Consider the following 20628-nt stretch of genomic DNA (forward strand, 5'->3'; position numbering starts at 1 on the left):
AAGGATACATCTGACAGCTGCTAGTGGGGACTTTGAGAAGTAAAAGGGAAAATTCATTTAAAAGGTCTGTTTGTCAAAGCAACCATTTTGATGAATTGTTGTGGGAAAGTTTTGTTTTTACAGATGATATCTCCTCCCACTCGTTACATAATCTTGGCTTATGGGTTTGAATTTAGTCCCTAATTCTGCACATTGGATGGCTGAAGCCGTGGATGTCAGATGCCTTAAAAGGATTAGCTCGCTGTATATAACCAATAAAATTGATTTGTGAATTACAGATCCCCTCTCTTAGAAGTAATACAGTTTGCTTCTTGAGAGCAGTGAAGTTTCTTCCTTGCGGCTGTGAGTGCAGTCATTCTAGGTCAGTATACGTTATTGGCAGCATGCTCGGAGGAGAGGGGGAAAATGAAATAAGGGACAGAAAGAAAGCTACATTGAGTAGAATTGTTCCAAACCAATTACAAATACAATAAAACTATAAAGCCCAACCCTGCTCCTTGGCAATACTCCCACTGACTTTAATAGGAACAAGACTGAACCCTTATCTCATATTATGTCATTGATACAAATGATACCCCAAAGGACCTGACCCTGATATTCCTTGCTCACCTTGGCTTTAATGCATCTATGGCACATTACACTGGTTCAAAACCTACCCCTTCCTTCTTTTCCATTGGCTAGAATTTGGGAAACATCCCTATTGACTTCAGTGGAGCGACACTAATTAGCAGCAGCTGAAGATATGGCATTGACTGTGCAAGGTATACAGAATTGGACCAAACTCCTATCTAGAGTTAGATGATTGTTAAAAAAAAGAAAATAGAGTAAAACAAAAACTTCGGTTGGACTGTTCAGTTGAATGGAAGTTCTGGGTATTCACAGTAAGGGTTTCAGTACTGGGCCATAAAAGGATTTGGAAACAAAAGGGATGAGATAGGGATGTAAAGAGAAAGACCAAGAGTCCATTAGATCGAGAGGCTGAGAAAAGCAGAAGCAGGCAGCAGGAACTGCAAGAGGTCTGGTTTTACAACAGTGTCACAAAGATGTAAAGGAAGGGAAAAAAAGACAGATCAGTGAGGCTGTAACAGGTCTGTGAAAGAGTTGAAAGCCCTGCTTGTCAACACCTGGGGTCTGGAATAGATTTGTCCACGTGTGCGAGTCAGAGCAACTACCCTTAAGGAGGTCAACTGATTGATTGCAAAACAGCATATATGGGTCTGATTGCACAAAAAATGTCCACTGGATAAGGATTGTGGCCTTGATTGGTACAGATTCATTGTTGTTGGCTCTGAATCTGAATTCAGTCAATGTACACTAAAGCAGTTCTTGCTGAATGATCTCTGCACAGCATGTTTATTCTGTGAAGTGCACCTGAACAGACGGTTATGACTTTAACACTGTGAAAAAGGATCCCCATCTACAGAAGAAGCTGAGATGTGCTATGTACAGTCAGTAGGTAATATTCCAAAGTCTACAAAGTATATACACTGGGTATGTCTACATGAGCGCTTTTATGTGCAGTAGCCTAGTTTACTGTGCTTTAAAGTGTCACATAAAAAGCTGTGTGATTACGCTAATGCACAGTAAACTAGGCTGCTGCACATTAAATGTCACTTAAAAACTGTGTGCCTGAAGGCAGCGTAACGTGCACTTGTTTAGTACCTCACAAATTGTTTACTACCATTGGAGGTACTAAATTTAATGTGCATTAGGAACAGCACCTTAATGCACGTGTAGAAGTGCCCACTGACTATAAAAATGTAATCAGACCAAACATAGCTTTGTAGTTTCCAGAAGCTGTCTAGGTTATGAAGCAGTAACTGCAACATATTAAAAGAAAAGAAAATACAATTGGGAAAAGGGATTAAAGTGGAAGGACAAAAGAAATCCCTCATCATGCTTTTGTCTGGCTCCAAATCAGTTCATTTCAAGGCTGATCATTAAAAATGCACATGAATGTAGGAAGCAAGGAAAGTTTAATGCTGTTGAAAAAGAACAACAATGATGAAACACTGTCCGTTTGAGAGAGAAATAAACCCTTCTGGAGCTCTGAAAAGCCCACAGGGAAAAATCTTTGCCTAGAACATCTATCCTTGCAGAGGTTGCAGTCTGAATAAGACTTCTCTCCAGGTTGTCTGCCCATATTTGCAGTGCATTTGTCTTCTGGCAAGCATGGCAAAAAAGAAGAGATTGTGTATCCTATACTTCACTCCCTTGTACAGACTTTGACACTCTTCCCCAGGCCATAAGCCACTAGAGTTACTACCATGGCCTCTCTCTAGGGTTGTGTTTCTGTGGCTGTTTACTGTGGTTGCAGCACACACACCCATACCTAAGCAAACTTGAGTGTAGCTTGGAAAATGTGGCAGTAGAGGCTTCTCTTTGGAATACGCAGGCCTGCCGGGGATCGTGGGTACTAGTTCAGACAGCTGGCCTACCCTGAAGTCCATGCCACCTTCTCTGCACAGCTGCTGTTACCTCAACTAGCTAAATTAAAGCTAGCTCAGGTGGATCTACATGTGCTGTAATCCCATCTCCCAAGTGCAGCACAGATGAAGTATCCGAGGCACTCTGTGATCTCCTGGCCTCGAACAGCCATTTGCGTGCTGCCTTGGCATGGACGGTCAGTGACAGACATCCCGAAGTTTCTTGCAGACCCCGAGGTAGATGCTTATCACCAAGGGGGCCACCCCCAAACTCACCCACCACGACTTTAAATGCAAATTCAGTGGGGGGGGGGTAACCCGCCAGGGGCTCCTCAGTGGTGGATAGTCCACCAGACGGCCATCCGTAGGGCTCTACCTCCCCAACACCCCAGCCTCACGCCAATCTCGGCAGGTCACTGGATCTTATTGGCCATTCCTCCAATGCCACTGTACTCTTGACCCTGATGTTCTCCTAAGTCTTGTGTCCCCTGGCACTTTCTCCTACGATGACCTGGTGAAACCGCTATCTAGCCTCAGCTGGACCTTCTCCTGCCCTAAACTGCTTCAAGCTGGGAACTGAGGGACCAAACAGCAAACAACACAAGAAAAAAAAAAAGGGAAGAAAAAAAGGAAGGACGGAAAGGCCCTGTCTGCGCCTCTATCCTGCGCTTTCTTCCCTTTTACCGGGACTTTCCTCATTAGGAGACTTAGTCCCCTGGTGTTGTCTCTCCCACCACACAACCCCTCCAAAAGGGGGAAAAGGAAAAAAAAGGAACAAACGGAAATTATGAATTGGGCAGAGTTCGGCTGCCTACTTTCCCGACCCTTCAGTTAGGATACGGAGGAGCCTCCTCGTCACTCTCTCCATGATCCCTTTGTCTTTGTCCCCACCAGCCAGTGTCCCACACCTGGTACCTGGGCAGTCTCTGGGGAATGATCCATCGTATGGCCAGGGGTGGCTAATGCTTCTCTTTCTTGGCCATTACTCCCCTCAGGCTGCCGAATGCAGCTCGCGGAGTCACCCTCCCCTGACGTTGTCTGAGGCGTCCCACTTCCTGCACCCTGTGGTCCTTCCTGGTCCAGTCGACCGCTGCTTGTGCTGCGGGCTACTACCATGTCTGTTACTGCCCTGCCGGGCTTTCTCTCTTGTGGCTCCCACCAGTCTCTGCTGGTGCAGAAAGCCTCCTCTGGCTGTTCTGCCTCCCGGGCACACCAGCCTCTGCTGGTGCAGACAGCCTCAACTGGTTCTCCCTCCTCCTGAGCACACTGGTCACCCCTGGTGCAGGGAGCCTCTGCAGGCTCTCTCTCGTTCCAGGTACGTCTGCCATTGCCAGTGCTGAGAGTCTACACTGACTCTTCCCCCTGCTCTCCACTGGTGATCCTCTTTATTTCTGCCAGCCAGTGATTGCCAATGACGTCACCGGCTGGCCTCAGCTGAATAAAGGCGTGGCTTACAACCCACTCAGGTTCCCACCTTCTCTCCAGCTGCGTTGTGGGCCCTGCTGCAGGTAAGTGTTTTTCTTTTATTATTTCTTTCCCTTTCGTGCCTGGTCTTTGCCCTAGGGGCCCCCAGTGTGTGGATCAGGGCTCTTTCACCCGATTACCCCCGTGACGCACTCGTTCCCTGGTCATCTCTTGGGTTGGGCCTGTTTTGTGCCAACCTCTCCTCTAATCTAGAAGTTATTCTACACCTATATTAATTAACCAGAACATTGATTAAGCCTTACTATTCAGCTTCTCAAGGTAGCATACAATTACAAATATGACTTAATTCTGATTACCCAATTTCATAGACAGTACAGAAGCCAAAAGATGATGCTTATGCACTGTTAGGATTGCATGGTCTGAATTGCATGACACACCTGGAAAGGTTTCAGAAGCAACATTTACTTGCTTGCATTTTAATGTATTAGAGCTCATCTAGAATAGTAATATTCATTCAACATGCACAACGTAGTGCGTGGAACAATATTGACTGCATTTCCCAAACTGTTGTGATTTTTAACCACATGATCATAGTGCGTGCTTGCTTGAGTTAGGTTTAATTCCCTACATATCTTTAGCATTTAATTCCCTATGTATCTTTAAAGGTCAACAAGGCAATTAATCAGGGAGAGGAGGGAAGGAAAAAAAATCAGGAAAAAAATACCACCAGGCCTTGAAGCTTGTTGACAAAAGCTTCTTTACTCTTTGAACCAATTGGGTGAAATCACCTGGGCAGCCTACGCACATAAAATTCACACATCACTTAAAGCAACGGGCTAGCCCTTAACTCGGGCATGGTTTTCTCTCTTTAAACAGTAACACTTAACTTGCAAAAGGCGCATTTCCAGATAAGGTTGCTGTGTTTTGTATTCCCCTCCCAGCCAAGAATCTTTCTACTGCATGTGTGCCATATTAAGTTTTTAAATGGAAAAGGTCTTTGTTAAAGCCCTCTACAAAAAAATCAAGCACACAAAAAGCAGATTGTTAAAGGCTATTTGGGCACCTCAGCATGCAGATAGGTGTTTAAATGGAATTTACAGAAAAGCCTGACTAAATTAAATGCCTAACTTCCATTAAAAGTTAATGGGAGTCAAGCACCTAATCTTTTTTAGGCACTTTTGTACATCCCATTCAGTGTGTAGCTGCATTCTTAAATGCCCAAATAGCTTTGTAAATCTGTCCCAAAATGCCTCAATATGTCTATGTCTGACGTCTATTTTGGTTCTTACATAAAATTCAGTATTTCAATAGATTTATTTGAATAGTATGCTTAGAGTTTTTTTCTGTAATGGGAAAAGTTTGTGACAGTCCAAGAATTTCAGTGATAGATAAAAGCATTTTGTTCAAACGTTAACAAAAATAAACAAAACTCACCTTTGGCAGTAAACCAAGCTAGGAGGTTATCTTCCAAAAGACAGGCTTTATAAAATTAAGAGCTAAAAGCTAAAGGGGAAATGTAAGAAGTTTATTCATGGAAATAATTTTGCACGTGTAGTTATATAGGGCATAGTAACCACCAGTTTACATGGGACATCTAACGTGTCATGGAATCTGAATGAACATGATCCATCTCTTCTGTATTCACTGAAGTTAATGGTGCTATGTAGAGGTACTGGGGTTGTTTGTACCAGCACATTTCCAGTTTTGCTCCCATGACAATTCTTTAGTGCAATGCATTATTGCTAAGGTGAAGGACCTCATTCCTGGTGGGGGGGGAGGAAATCTCATCCTTCCATCATGAACAGATGCATGTACCATTGATCAAGCTGTTCTTAAAACCCTGTTTCATAGATTTCATAGACATTAGGGCTGGAAGGGACCTCGGAAGATCATCGAGTCCAGCCCCCCGCCCAAAGGGCAGGACGTCAGCTGGGGTCATAGGATCCCAGCAAGATAAGCATCCAGTTTCATCTTGAAGGTGTTCAATGAAGGCGCTTGAACAACCTGCGGCGGCAGGCTGTTCCAGACCTTGGGGGCTGTTATTTGTAGCATATGTTGTAAGTGAATAATAGAGCTCAGGGCTTATTGTATTCTTTAGTTTCTGGCTGAGTAGACCTGTTTCAGAAACAAATTGAACTGTACAGAAATATTTGTGGCCAAGGACACCAAAATTCTCATCAATACACAAATGTGATCTAGGCTTTCTTCCCTATCCCAGATTTTCCTGCAGGTGTGAATCCCATGCAGTGTTCCTACACACTGTTTTTTAATCAGTGATATAACACTTTGTGTACTTGGGTCACTGAAATGAACAAGTATCATGGATCTCCGTAATTCATTAAAGAGAGATTTTTCCACTGAATTGTGTTATATAGCAGACTCATTTTTCTCATGTTTTCAGTAATTATAACAGGAAAAACATAGCTAGAGGCACTTCTGCCCTGGACCTGCACCACAGCCTGTACTAAAGGTGAATCTGCTGCTTAGAAAACATCATCACCTGCATTGATTTCCTGCTTGGAATCTGTCATTTCCCCAGAAGAGCAATTGCAGTGAGCCTGGGCTGATCCTTGGCTTCTCACCTCCCACTGTGCACTGCATTGTTGATCTATCGATCCCCAAATACACCATAGCCCCAAAAGAGTGAAACGCTGAAACGTCTATTGAACTTTAAACCTTGTGCTTCAATTGCACTGACCTCGATAGGACTTAAGTATGTACCAACATGTAAGCATCCCCTGCTGACCTGAGACCATATCCCCGTGGTGGGACTTGGAAATAGTGGCACTGCATACAGCCTTGTCCCGCATGCTACATCCACCTGTGTTTGCTCCTCTGCTAATGAAAGGGACTGTTTGGTTCTTGATACCTTTCATCAATTATTTGATTCACAGCGTAGGCAAATCTGCACCCGTTCACTCTTCTAGCTCTGCTAAAACTGTAGTGGCCCCAGCTGCTAGAAGGCATTGTGGGCCCGAGGAATTTCTGCCTCCTTGATTCAATAGGAGTCTGTGTGCAGAGGAGTTGTGTGTGCAGTAGTGGCTACACTGAGTACTCACTAGTTCTCCAAAGCTCTGAGCTAGGTGTTCAAACTCTGCATCCTCAGAAGGAGTGGGGGTGAAGGGGAGAAAGTGGGTTATAAACAAGTTTCTCTGTATTTACAGGCCATCTGGCTTCCCCTTAACTCAGACCAACTTTCAGTATGTAAAAATAACATGAAAATGGCCTGTAGAATTTGATACTGTTTAACTGAATGCAGAAGGATGGGGCTGTATCACCTTTCTTTCCATACTTCCAAACAGGCCAGGGCCTCCGTGCAAAATGCTATTTCAAAAGCTGCTGCAGTCAGCGAGGTAGTTTATATGCAGAGACTGGTTTTTTCCAGTGCAGGTCATTACCATACATCAATGACCACTGCACTGAGGACTTTTTGGAGAGGATACTTGCATACGGTACCAAGCAATCATTCTGCCATCACTTTTGCCAGAAGTGTACACTTTGTATAAAATCTAACTGTTGAGCAAAGACAGCAGAAATTCCTGAATACAGCCAAGAACGTCAAATTGCATTTATGGAGATGCCTGATCCTGCGAGGTTCCACGTAAGGTGCTGACTTGTCCTTAACTCCTGCTGGAGATGAGTGAGATTGGCATTTTGGAGGAAGGTGCCCGTGATGTACAAGGCGATAGATACCATAACACAAGGTCTGTCATGAGAATTTCCATCAGTGAGAATCATTGCCCTGTGGAGTCACTCTACCTACAATAAAACCAGACTCAAATCCATAGCCTTTAGCTATTGCACAGCTGTTGCAGATAACGGCAGCTAATCATTTCAACTGTTAGTAAAGTATTGTAATTTCTTCCCACCTTTCACTACAGCAGCAATATCCTGATCACAGTGCAGTAAAATAAATGCACCAGTCCCTCCTATTTTTGGCATTAACTTTTATAGTGCTGTGTCACCTAGCGCTGAAATCTTGCTGGCACTCCCAAGTTAAGCAGAGTGAGCACTTGGAGGGAAGACCTACAAAGAAGATGATGCAGAAAAACAGTGCAGGAGGTGACACGCTTTCCTCAGCATCCACACCCAGCCAAGCACTGTGGTCTTGGAACAGTTCTGTGCTGCTGCACATTTCACTGTCAGCAAAAGAAGTAAAATCAAATCCTTCCCATTTGCAGTCATCAGTGATCTCAGGGCATCTTTCAGAAGAATAGAGGTCTGTATTCTCATAGACAAAGTCTAGCTTTGAGCAATGCTATTTGCATATGGACACTTTCTCTCTTATTTTTCAAATGGACACAGTTGCTTTCCTCACTTCTACTTGTGTGGTCCTACTTTATTAGTCTAAGCTACCATTCAGTACCAGGTGAAAAACTCTCTAAGACAGCAGTACGTTTATACCCTTCTGTACTATAGAAATGGTGAATGCCCTGTGCTTTGGGAAGGTACTACCATATTTTCCCCTATGCTATATATCCCCAAATAAGATATGCACCTTGTTTTAGGAAGGCAGAATAAAGAGAAGGAAAAAAAAGACTTTTCCAGAATCATGGCTGAATGCTGGCTGCGTGCAGCTGGGACAGTCTGCTCTTCAGTGTCACTCATCTTCCTCTTGCTATTCAGCCAAAACCTAGAAGTTTAACCCTCTCACAGCCACTGCTGAATTGGCAGCAGCTTTTGGCTGACAGTATACCTGCCGGGCCATTCCAGTGTCCCCAAGTTTCCATTAAGCACCTTCGTTTAGTACACACACACCAATTTTAGATGGCTTCTTTTTAGGTTAAAAAGTATGTGTGGTATGCAAGTAAGTATGGTAATATCTTTGTGCACCCCTCTCTCCCCACATATATACAACTTCTTTTTTTTTAGCTGAGGAAAGGAAATTAAGGGGCTTACCCAAGGTCACAAAGGAAGTTCATGGTAAATAAAGCAGGGAACAGTGTGCCAGCCTAGTCTCTTGACCACTTGGCCACCATTCTTTTCTATCATAGTTCTTTCTACTTATTTAAAATGCTTGCTTAATTATATATAAGTAGTCTATGGTGTTCAGTATATCCAGCTGATCTACATTTATAAAATACCATGGGTATTTCATATATTATACAATAAGCCCTATTACTGTATAATGTAAACCCATTTAGTAAAGTGATTCCATTATGAGAATACCATTGTTGAAATTCTTTCTACGTGCAGCAAACATAAATATGTCCTCCTTTGTTTGATTAATCAAAATTGGGAATAATCAATCCCACTGCACTGCTTACCAGAGGATATTCTTTTGCAAAACCTCTGTGGCAGGAAATATTTGATTAAAAAAAAAAAACAACCCTTGCTGTATGGCTTGGAATATGTTAAACTTGTACTCTCTGCTTGGTAGGTCTATTAAATTTCATGTCCTTGTTTTCTCTTTCAGGCTGACAGCTAAGGCAGTTGCTGTATTGTTGCCGATCTTGGGAAGTTCATGGATCTTTGGCGTTCTAGCCGTCAATGACCACGCATTAGTATTTCAGTATATGTTTGCAGTATTCAATTCTCTGCAAGTAAGTACATGGAGGGTCCAGATCAGTGCTGAGGAATACTGCACAGCTAGCTCTTTAGCAACATTTTCATAGCCTAACTTTGCAATTGCGTTTCCAGAGTAGAATTTGACTTATTCCAGATTAATGTTAAATGTCCATCTATTCTCTATGTGCTTTCTGCAGTAGTAATGTGCAATACTCAAACCTTCTCTCTTTTTTTGTTCTTTTAAGGGTTTTTTCATCTTTCTGTTTCACTGCCTTCTGAATTCAGAGGTATGTCATTCTCCTCCCCCCTCCCCCCGAGTAACCAGCTACTAGTAAAACCAAGACCTTAGTGATGCTAACATTTTTTAGGATAATGTTAAGTTTATAAATGTTGATGCAAATCTGCTTTGCTGTTTGTAGGACATCTTTATATAATGATGTTACTTTGAGCGTTCAAACTTTATATCTCAACCTCCATTCCTTAGCAGTGTGAATATGTTTTATTTAGCCACTGTCATTGCAACTTATGAAATATTCAGGAAAGGACTCTGTTAAACACAAGCCTGTGAATGTAAAACAAAGAGGAAAAGCCTCCGTGTCCCTGACATGTATATGTTTCTGTGTCGGCAAACAGGGAACCACTAGTGATGGTCTGGTTCCTCAAAACGGCTGCCCAACCATCATCTCACTTCACCACAGTGGGTGAGATTTGGGGCGTTTAAGAGAAAAAGGGGGGGATTTCTTAAAATGGGACAAGGGTTCAGAATTCAGGTCCAGAAGCAAAAACACTCTTCAGGCCTGGAGGACTGGGCAACGTTTCTGAAGGGAGAATCATCGAACTGGGGCAGCAGGATGCTCGCAGTTCCTGCCATTAGGCCTGTGACTTCATAATACACATAGAGATCAAGAAAGGCAAAATTATTATTCATCTCAGGAAAACATGCCTGTAGCATTTACTCGGACATTTCTTAATGAGAAAACAAACCAAATATTTTCCAGGTATTTTTCTTAGCAAGATAAAAGACTCTGGAGGGATTTTTTCATGCAAGGACTCTCTTTGGACCGACTGCTTTAGAGTCAAAGCTTAGCTCTAATAAGTAGGTTTTGCAGAGGGGATCGGTGGAGCTGGAGTAAAAGACTCTTCACCCTCCAGTGTGCACAGTATTGAAACACAATTGTTACTATGGAGAAGCCTAGAAAACTACTGCCCTGTCAACCTCGTCAGTGGATATGTCGGTAATGACTTCCTTCCCTGTCCTACCAAGAGAACTGCTCCACAGCCGACCTATCCCTGACATACCTTGGAGCCACTCCAGGGTTTTTCTATGATCCTGCTCGGCACGGGGCTTTCTCTGCCTGTGGAAGACCAGGCAGGAAATGTTGTTTGTAAAGATCAGCTATTTACTAAGCATCATCAGCATGCCGTCTCCCGGAAAGAATAAATAGTTATGGTCTGTGCCCTAGTTCACAGTTAGGGCCCAGTGCTGAATTCTCCGCCTTCAGCAGCCAAGATGTGTAAAGCTAAAAGGGCTGATAAAAGTGAAAGAGGAAAAATACTTTGTTTGTCTGTTTTTCCCTGAGCTCGGAAGGCCTTTCCTCTGCACCGCCCCCCTGAAGCATCTTGTTCTCAGATAAAACAACCCAATGTCCAAATATAAATATCTGAATTGTGGTCTATTCCCTAGGACCCTAACAAGAAAGGAAATTCATGCAACGTGCTGAGTACTCTTTGCCGGCATTGGTTCCTTCACAATTTGAATCCCTGGCAAACAGCATTAGAGCTGAAGAGAACGATCACCTTCTGGCGAATGGTTCTCGTTAGCTCCATTTTACAGTGTGAATAGCTACTGGAAACGCCCCTTTAGAGAAACTTAGACTATACTTTAGGAAGCAAAGCATTTTTCAAAGAGGGAAACCCAGACCCGGTAAAGCAAAACTGGAGATATTTTGAATCAGTGAGATAATACAGAAGTTTCATTCCTATGTTTTTTTACAAAATCTACATAAGGAATATGTACAAAGAAATACAGTGGGTGGCCGTGCTTTTGTTTGCTTTAGGATCTGTACCTAGACTATTCTTTTATCCCTCCAATTACTTTTTGTCCTGTCTTTGGAAAATAATACAATGGTAATAAAGTGAAAATATATGTATATGTAGCTGTTATAATGGGTGGTAAGAGAGCAATGTAAAAGACACACACACACACACACACACACACACACACACACACACACACACACACACACACACACACACAGAGTAATAGGAACCCAACTATACAGAGCACCTTACTGTAAGTGTAATTGTATGCCAGGAAAACAAGTCTATATATATATATATATATATATATATGCTCACTTATGCTTCCATCAAAAGTAGTGGCAAAACTCCCATTGACTTCTGTGGGTGTCAGAGCAATATAACAATAATTAATTCTCCCCAGCTTCACTGAGTCATCCAGGCTGACGTGACACAGATAAAGAGTTACTTTTCCTGGCTTTTCCATCTGCTGCTTCATAGCTAGTAGCATCTTGGAAATCCCGCTGGAATTTTAATGCTAATGAGTGGCTCTTGAAGGGTGTAGGTCAAAGGCTACTGCTAGCATTTAAGGATCATCAGTTATCATTTCCTCACCAACCGCCAAAAGAGAAACAATTCCACATCGTGGGAAAATATTCTGACAAATAGCAAAGATTGCATTTCTAGGTTCTTGGGTTTTCTTATCCAAGTAGAGGAGAGATGAATTATGTTGAAAAGCATTGCGCAGTTCACAAAGACTCAAGCCCTAGTAAAGTGGCAGCTAAGGCTGTGCATAGTCTGTTCCTGCCCCTTGCAAATGCAATCAAAAACTCACACGTGATAAATGAAAGGCAGTTCTTTCAGTGCTATGACTTACGATATGAACAATCCAAGCGATTTCAGTGGGACTCTGAGTGACGAGGGAGGGTAGATTTGCTATTGGGAAAGATCTCTAGTATTGTAGCCAGGAAGAGTTGTAGATATTTGCAGGATCCTTATCTGGTGAGCATGTTGGGTTAAAATCTTATCCCCACTCCTTCTCCCTTGGAATCAATGGGAGATTTTTCGTGCTCACTTTAGCAGGGCCAGGCTGCTGCCGATGCATGCAAAGTGAGCATTGTTCGTAAAAGGTGAGATTTGCCTCTGTTATCTTAAGGCCTAGGCAAAACAACTATTGCCTGGGCTGTGTGCTGCGTCTTTCCAAATTTATCCCTGCTACAATTCAGCTCTGAAAAGTGGCTCCAGAAGCTACATGATCCAAATGATGTTTCTGCTTCTTACAAAACAGGGCTTTTAAAAAAAAAGATTTACTCCCAGGAAGCCAGTGCTGCTTTTGAAGCAGGGTGGGATCTAATTTGACACACGTGCTAGCAAATGCAGTGTTTGGCAAATTCCCGGTGCAGGGCTGAATTCTTCTTGCTCTGACACCTGTGCAGCCACATGGAAACTGATAGGAGTGCCCTGGTGTCACTTGGCAGGCAGAATCTTTATTACAGCTTGTAGGACAGGCATTTGGGGAAAAAGCATATAAAAACTGGAGAAATCTTCTATCTGCCATCAAAAGGAGGGAGCCACGTTTTCTTCTTCAGAGTTTGCAATCAGTGAAAGAGGCCTCTATGCTCACACTAACTTGACCCCAATAAATCTCCAGGAGGCAAAGGCATATCTTTGCAATGGCTCTGACCTCTAGCAGGTGGCTCTAGAGCCCACCTGAATGCACAGATCTAGGGGCCCCTCTGGATCCATATTAGTTACATGCAAAATGTTAAAAACTCATCAGGGAGCTACTGTTAAACAGAATGAAATCTCCTGATAACATTACTATTTAGAGCAGAACTGCAAATATTCCAAAGCAGTATATACTTATGTACTGCTTAGTGAGTCACGAGATTCATCTATGAATCTATAAAGGCAATACTTTGCGTTTGAGAAATAAATAAGACTTGATTAGGAGTATCTCCTGAAAGCCTGCTAATGTATCGTTTCATGCTCTTCTTAAAGGTTAGAGCTGCCTTTAAACACAAAACCAAAGTGTGGTCCCTCACAAGCAGTTCGGTTCGAAACGTCAATGTGAAACCCTTCAACTCTGACATCGTAAGTACTCCTGGTTTTTTTCCTATGATAGTGCTAGGGGTGTTCTAGATTAATAAGACAACAAGAGGCACAGGAAGTAATTAGTACTTCAGGAATTAATTACTACTCATTTCTAAAGTGTACTCTACGGCAAGCTGCAATGTAAATGAAGTATACTGTGGATCTTTTGAAAGGAAAGGGCCAAATTCTGCTTTCTGGTATGTCAGTGAGTACTTTTTACGAAGTTTGCTATGCGGGTGCATGTCCAAAGGCCCTTTAAATCAATCAGAATCTTCCCATGGACTTTGTTGGGCTTTGTACCAGGCAACCAATGAATGTTCTGGCATTAACTTCATTTGATGCACTCTTTATTTTGCGAAAGTGCCTTCATATTTAGGTCCTAGTCATAAAAATAAATCACTGCACATGCGTGCTTTTCAATCTCTGCCAAAGGTGCTTAAGTTGTCTTGTAGCAAAAGAAATGTGTTTGATAAGAAAGCAGTCTTTAGAACAGGTTGGATCAGAAATGATTGGCAACGACTACTGAACAAGACCTGATGATACATCAAACAATTCCTTTATGGCTTATGCTCTCAAGATGCTAAGATAATGTTGGAAGCATCTAGGTTGATGCTTTCAAGTTTTTATTTCAAGCAGTCAACTGTGGTTTAGCAATAGAAATAACTCGTTTCGATAATGTTTTTTTTTTCTAGATGACCGGAAACAAACCAGGCACCACTCCTACGAAGCTGAACACCTGGGACAAAAGCACCAATTCAGGCAATAGGATTGACCTATCAGCTGTCTGACATTAGACCCAGTTTCTCACCGAAAATCAAGCCATACATTCAGGACCTCTGACATAGTCTACCAGTAATTTCTCACTGTTCATGCCAGTCGGAACTGCTCTTCTAATCACTGCCTAATAAATTGGAAATTGCCATAGTGTTTTATTGAGTATGTACAATCAGTCCTCATCTGCTTGCCTCTCCACTTACAATTCAATCTGCCACTTGGACAAGAGCAGTACCTGCAGAATAACTAGCACAAATATACACTGGATGGTTTTGTCAGTGATGATGAAAACAGTAGGTGTGGAAAGGTGATTATTCCTGTCGAATTCATTCTGGACTACAGGACTGAGGAAAGCTAACGTACCTCAGGATGTTTTATACTCTACAAATGAAATGTTTCCTACTGGGATTTTGTAGTTGAGCTGGTTTTGTGTAGCAGTGCATTCATTCTGTTTACATTTAGTATTTTAAGTAACCCAAATACCCCAGTAAAATGTATTCAGAACACAAACAGCCAACAGGCATTTCATTTGAATTCTGTAAATGACCTGGAGGGAAAAAAAGCAAGCTCCAACCAATCAGCCCAAAACACAGACTTGGGACTGTCAAATCTGATATAACGTTGTATCTGTGTCCCACAAACAGTGCATGTAGCACACACTAGTCACACGCATACACACACAGTTAGCTTGTTAAGTATTCCCTTTGACGTGGCATCGGTAAAAGATATGCATGCCTAAGTATGTGCCACACCAATCCTCACTGCTAGTTTAGTTTGACTGGCGATTTGTGTCTGCTGGCATACTGCAATACAAGGCAGTCGCCTGAATCTTTCTGATGCAATCAACAACTGTCCATCAAGTGCATTTCGCAAACAGACTTGACCTGTAGCTTTTCGAAATCAAAATCTGACTCTCTTATCTTTCTCCTTTTTTCTGGTCAGACTGAGGCACTGAAGTCCAAACATAAAAATGTAATGCAACAAAATACTGTGAAGGCAGCAAGACTGCGGATGGGTCTTTGTATGGTTATCTACAGACATATTTTAAATAGACCTCAAGACAGTCTCTTGTGTTTTAAAGTCTGCTCTGCATTTTGCAGCTTTTGCTTTAATATCTTTATGTGGGGGGTGAGGAAGGGGGAATGACATTTTTTATTTAGCCCAATGTCTTCCTGGTCCTTACAAACTATGTCAGTGAGTATTTAATCCATGGACGTTTTGGGTACCAGTGCTATAGTCAGCTAGCTTTGGGGGACAAGTTGGCTTTCTGGCATGAATACAATCCTGAGAGCTCAAAGTAGCCAGGGACTAATTTATTCCCAAGGCTTATTTAGCAAGAAGGCTCCCCAAAATTCCTATAATTGGGGCTCACTGGATATCTCCTTTTCCCAGCCATCTCTTTCCCACATCCCCTAGGCAAATCCTCTGGAAGCTTATTCTGGTTTTCTTAATGGTTTGTCCCACAAGAATGGCACAGGATAACTAGCAGAGGGGCTGAAGTATTGATCTATCATTTCAAAGTGTCCCTTACCCCTTAATCAAAGGTTTATATAAATTTCAGGCCAATTGTCATCTTCCTCAACTTTGTTTTGCTATAGGTTCAGGGGCCTGGGATTTGCTGCTATTAGGGACTGGGGCTTGAGGATCCCCAGCAACACGCTGTTAGCGTTTTGCCATTGATATGCCTCTGCATGGGGAGAATTTTTGTCTGAAGAACCATACATTTATAGAAGAATGAAGTTTCTATGGGAACTGAAACTAGTTGTGAATTTGGCTAATATCATATTTTCTCACGTACAACATCTACCTTGCCTCCAAAACCAGCTGCTGACAACTGGAGTGCACGCTATATGCAAGGAAATGTGGTAAGAGCAGTTTCTGCTGCTTGCTTACCAGGAAAAAGTGAAACTAAAGTCTGCATGAGCAGGCTTGGCCCCCTGGCTGCTGCTACTCGGGTCCTTACTGCAATGAAAGATTTATTTACTTCATTCTGTCTTTCATAAACAAGGCGCATATTTTATCACAGACATGTTATATGCGAGAAAATATGGTGGTCTGGGACGAAAAAAAGCTAATAGGGAAGAGTTAGAGAAGGTCAAAAAATTATTTCGACATTTTCAGACTGGAATGTTTAATTTTCGAAATCCGTATATATTTCACGTTCACTCTTTCAAACTGCAACTTTTGACTTTCTCATTAAAAACGCAAAGGCCTGTACAGGCAGAGAGAGCTAATAGTGTTTTACACTGCAAGAAACCCAAACTTTTCAGATATGAATTAACACTTTTCTGTTAAAATTTGATGTAAATTAAAAAAAAAAAGGGGGGGGGGGGAGTAAAACAGCATTATAAGTGAAACAAAGCATTTTGTTTTGAGTAGACCCAAAATAATTTCGAGTTTTCGTTCCCCAGATCTTTTGATTTTGCCATAGAATAAACTAATTCATTCTTCACCCGGTTCTAGTCCCTAACCCAGTGGTGCCCAGCCTTTTGGCCTCATGGGCCAGACATGGGAGGCAGGGTCAATCCATGGGCCCAACCTGGTATGGGCGACCGTCCTGCCAGGGCCCATACTAATGCGTGAGGCCCAGCCCTGTGTATGGAATTGGACCCCAGCTCTGAGCACTGGATAGGGCCCACTGCCCCATTGCAAGACAGAGGGCCACCTCATCTGGCCCGCAGGCTTGGAAATTTGGCTGTGGGGAAGTGGTGGCAGCTTTCATTACCACTGCTTTTCTGCCACCACATTTCCAGACCTCTGGGGAGCCCCATAGGACAGGTGACGTGGCTCTGCAGGCTGGATCGGGCCTGCGGAGGCTGAGCACCACTGCTTAACCACGACTGAGCCAGTCTGCAGTAACTGAGTTGACTTCAACAGGCGCGGCGATCTGTGGGCCGCTGTGTCTGTCCGAGAGAGATTTGTGAATACAGTCCGCTGATTAATCCTAACCTTATCTTTTCCAGATAACTATTTTGAAAATATGAATATTTTGTTGACAGTTAACTATAATAGCAGGAAATGCTAAATAATGAAGTAGCTGTATCTGTCAGTTGGCTTTTGTGAATAGCTTGTTCTTAGCCCTTTGAGCATTGGAATAATTGTTACAACTCCGCAAACATATCAGACGCTTGTGGACAGAGCATGTCGTCCGGATGTATGGCAGCAGGTTGTAACAGAACAGTACTGTGATAAGAGTTCAAAGCATCTGTGTTGTGTGTGGGCAAACTATTTAAACTGTTTTGTTTTTTTTTTTATACTGGAGCACATTTTTTTTAAAACTGTGACCATGGATATAGATTTTAAACCCTATTTACTCTTCTACTCATTTTGCTATAGTATATTCCGTTGTGTTCACAGAATCACCTACGTTTAAAAAAAAAAAATCTTGGTTTTTAAATATATACATTTGCTTCTATGCGTTTTCTTACCTGCTGCACTACTCTTATACTGAATTTATAGCAGTCACATAGGTCACTGCTGGTGGCAATTATTACTTTAGATCAGTCTGAAAACAACATTTAGCACACAATATGAGAGCACGTACTATAAAGGGTTAAATCTATTTTTCATCCAGGCTTATCATATTATAAAGTGATCCCTAAAAATACATGAATAGGCTCAATGAATCATAAAAATGATTTTAACGCTGCAATGTGACATAGATGTATTATATAAGGAGGGAACATTTATTATCCTGTATGTGCTGAGACCTATTGTAGATACTGCAATATTTTTTCCAGTGAATAACCAGTGTCCCATTGCTTTAACTTTGCATTTTGAACATTACCTGTAATAAAGAATTATATCTTGGTTATGCCACATGAGGTTAAGAGTTAGAACACTGTATTAGTAATTCTGTTAGGAAAAACAGAAACAAACCATAAATGTTGCTCGTTTCGATCTAAGTCTGTTCATCTTGTTTGACTCAATGTATTTTTCAGTTTTACTGAATGCAGCAAATGTACCGAATAAGAAAGACTCAAATTAATCTTTTTTTTTTTTTAAACCCTCCTCTTATCCTCAGCCTTTTAAAGTATGAAGATCATGAAACTTATTTATAGGCTTGTATATAGCAGCTCTTGCAATATTTCCTTAAGATGGCATTATTTTGTCAATGGTATGAAATCTTAATTGAATGAGATGCGAGTTTGAAAATAGATTATGTAGCAGGAATGACTTTGCGAGCAAGTAATAAAGTAATTTAGGTTTTTTTCCACCCCCAAAATAAAATAAGAAATCTTAATTTCCTAACAGAATTTTGTATTTATTCAATTTATGCTCTCCACCTAGATTATAAAGAACATTAGAAAATATATAGCTCCTTATAAATACCAATATTGTGCCTCAAGATACAAATCCTTACTTGTGTGAATTCCCCCGTGAAGTATTTGCTACTTCTGGCCTAGCATAACCAAGATAATATCTAGCTTTGTTTTAAATTTCATAGCCACAGACTATGTTGGGGAATGTAATTCCCTCCTCTTAAGAAAGAAACCAGATTGCTGTGGGAGCTGCTGTAAATTATTTGCTATAAACCAAGCCGTTCCAACAGCTTACCCTGTGTTCGCTCCTGAATGGTCAATGGGCTTTTAGGGCTAGGAAAAATTAAGGTTACTATTTTGGATGCTGAACTAGAACAACCACCTGTGGTAGAAACTACAGAAGGTCAGTTTTCACTCGCCAGATGCATAAAGCTGCTCAGTGGTTCTGGGACGGGGACCATTCAGGTGATTACAGGCTAATGACTCAGTGCATCCAGCCACAGATCTGTGAGAAATCCAGACCCACGCCCTTTTCTCCTGTCTAGAAGCAAAAAGTTTGCACTGTTTTCATTACCTTTCAGCTCCCTGGCCCCATTTACGCACAATCAGCTCACCAACAATACTGGACAATATCTCCATGATGTGCCTCTTTGGAGAGAGGTGGTGAAAACAATACTATGGATGTAGTGATCGGGGCATGGAGGAGCAATTACCATTCTGTGGCATTTGGCAGTCTTACCTGGTGCAGAAGCCATGCAGAGGGCAGCTGTTTCCTGACTGCTCGCCTCCTGCTCTGGGTTAGTGGGTAGAGCATTAGACAGGCACTGAGAAAACTTGTGTTCAGTTTATAACTGGATAATCTTGCATAAGTCACTTCACCCTGTTGTGATTCATTTTCTATCTATAAAATAGAGATAAAGCAGTTTACAAAAGAGGTCAATGAAACTCAGATCTACAGTTGACCAGTGCTTGCATGATTTATTATAACACTTCAACCCCTTGCTGTATTTTTATGCCAACAGGCCATTAATCTCCTGTCTGTTCCACCTCCCACACCATTTCCTTAAACGTTTAGGACAGAATCTTATTTCATTCTGCACACCCATACGGCACATTTCCAGCTGCAAAAAGGCCATTTTTGGCACTTATGCACAATTTGTCATTTTATTCCATGTGTGGTGTGTGCGTCCATACAGCTAATGAGCAAGTGTGGTACCCTGCACTGTAGCTAGCCAGTAGGGGTGTGCGAAGTGGGCCTATTCGATTTGGATTCAGCCCGAATCAGGGACAGTGATTCGATTTGTTGATTCGGATCACTGTCCCTGATTTGATTCAGCCGAATCTGAATCTGAAGATTCGATGCCGATTCGGAGAATCAGTGATTTGGACATAGAGACAGCTTTAAAAGTTTTTTCTACATACCTCAAGGTACCAGCACAGCTTGTGAATGCTGCCATGCTGGGGCAGATGGAGTGTCCCACCAGAGAGCTGGGGGGCCCTCCATGTGCTTGGGAGCGAACCCAGAAGTGGACCTAAAGTACCTGAGGTCCACTTCAGGGTCTGCCGGGAAGTGCGCTGCCCCCCCCCCCCGCCCGCACCTGACCCAGCTTGGCACTTAGCTGTGGAGGGACTCTGGGTGCCCTCCCCCACCCAGACCCAGGAAGCACCAGTCGCCAAGCTGGGTGGGTGTGGGGGAGGGCCCCCCCCCGTGTGCTCCCCGGCAGACTCATAAGGGCTTTTGGTCTGTTTACGGGTCTGCTGCCAAGTGTCTTGGGGGCCCCCCGCGCTCCTGTGGGATGCTCCATGTGCCCCAGCATCACAGCATTCACAAGCTATGCCTGGCACCTGGAAGTATGTAGAAAAACCATTTAAAGCCGTCTCTATATCTGAATCACCAAATCTTTCCAAATCTCTCTGAATCAATTTGGAGGGTTCCGATTTGATTTGGAGAGATTAAAGGGTCCTCTGATTCGATTCAGATTTGGAGATTCGGCCACCAAATCTCCACCAAATTGGATCAGGGACTGAAGCTTCACACAGCCCTACTAGCTAGGTACATGGCTCCATACCTGCATATGTTGATTAAGTCACAAAATTGTCCCCACCAAATACATGGCCAG

The 20628-nt window shown here is 42.5% G+C and overlaps 1 protein-coding gene and 1 long non-coding RNA gene across 3 annotated transcripts in view; one reads left to right on the plus strand and one right to left on the minus strand.

Annotated features, from left to right (window-relative positions):
* Positions 1–18502, plus strand: part of ADGRD1 (adhesion G protein-coupled receptor D1) — a 243246-nt gene extending 224744 nt beyond the window's left edge. Inside the window, exons 23-26 of the mRNA XM_019486663.2 lie at positions 9268–9394; positions 9605–9646; positions 13380–13472; positions 14165–18502. Coding sequence (XP_019342208.1) covers positions 9268–9394; positions 9605–9646; positions 13380–13472; positions 14165–14260 — 358 coding nt within the window. The 3' untranslated portion in view covers positions 14261–18502. The remainder of the gene's footprint in view (positions 1–9267; positions 9395–9604; positions 9647–13379; positions 13473–14164) is intronic.
* The window catches only part of LOC106739027 (uncharacterized), a 184384-nt gene that overhangs the window by 51737 nt on the left and 112019 nt on the right, over positions 1–20628 (minus strand). For both annotated transcript variants that reach the window (XR_009455117.1, XR_009455118.1), the window contains exon 3: positions 19248–19409. This is a non-coding gene — a long non-coding RNA (uncharacterized LOC106739027). The remainder of the gene's footprint in view (positions 1–19247; positions 19410–20628) is intronic.

This window comes from Alligator mississippiensis, chromosome 10 (assembly GCF_030867095.1).
Source record: "Alligator mississippiensis isolate rAllMis1 chromosome 10, rAllMis1, whole genome shotgun sequence".
NCBI classification, from domain to species: domain Eukaryota; kingdom Metazoa; phylum Chordata; order Crocodylia; family Alligatoridae; genus Alligator; species Alligator mississippiensis.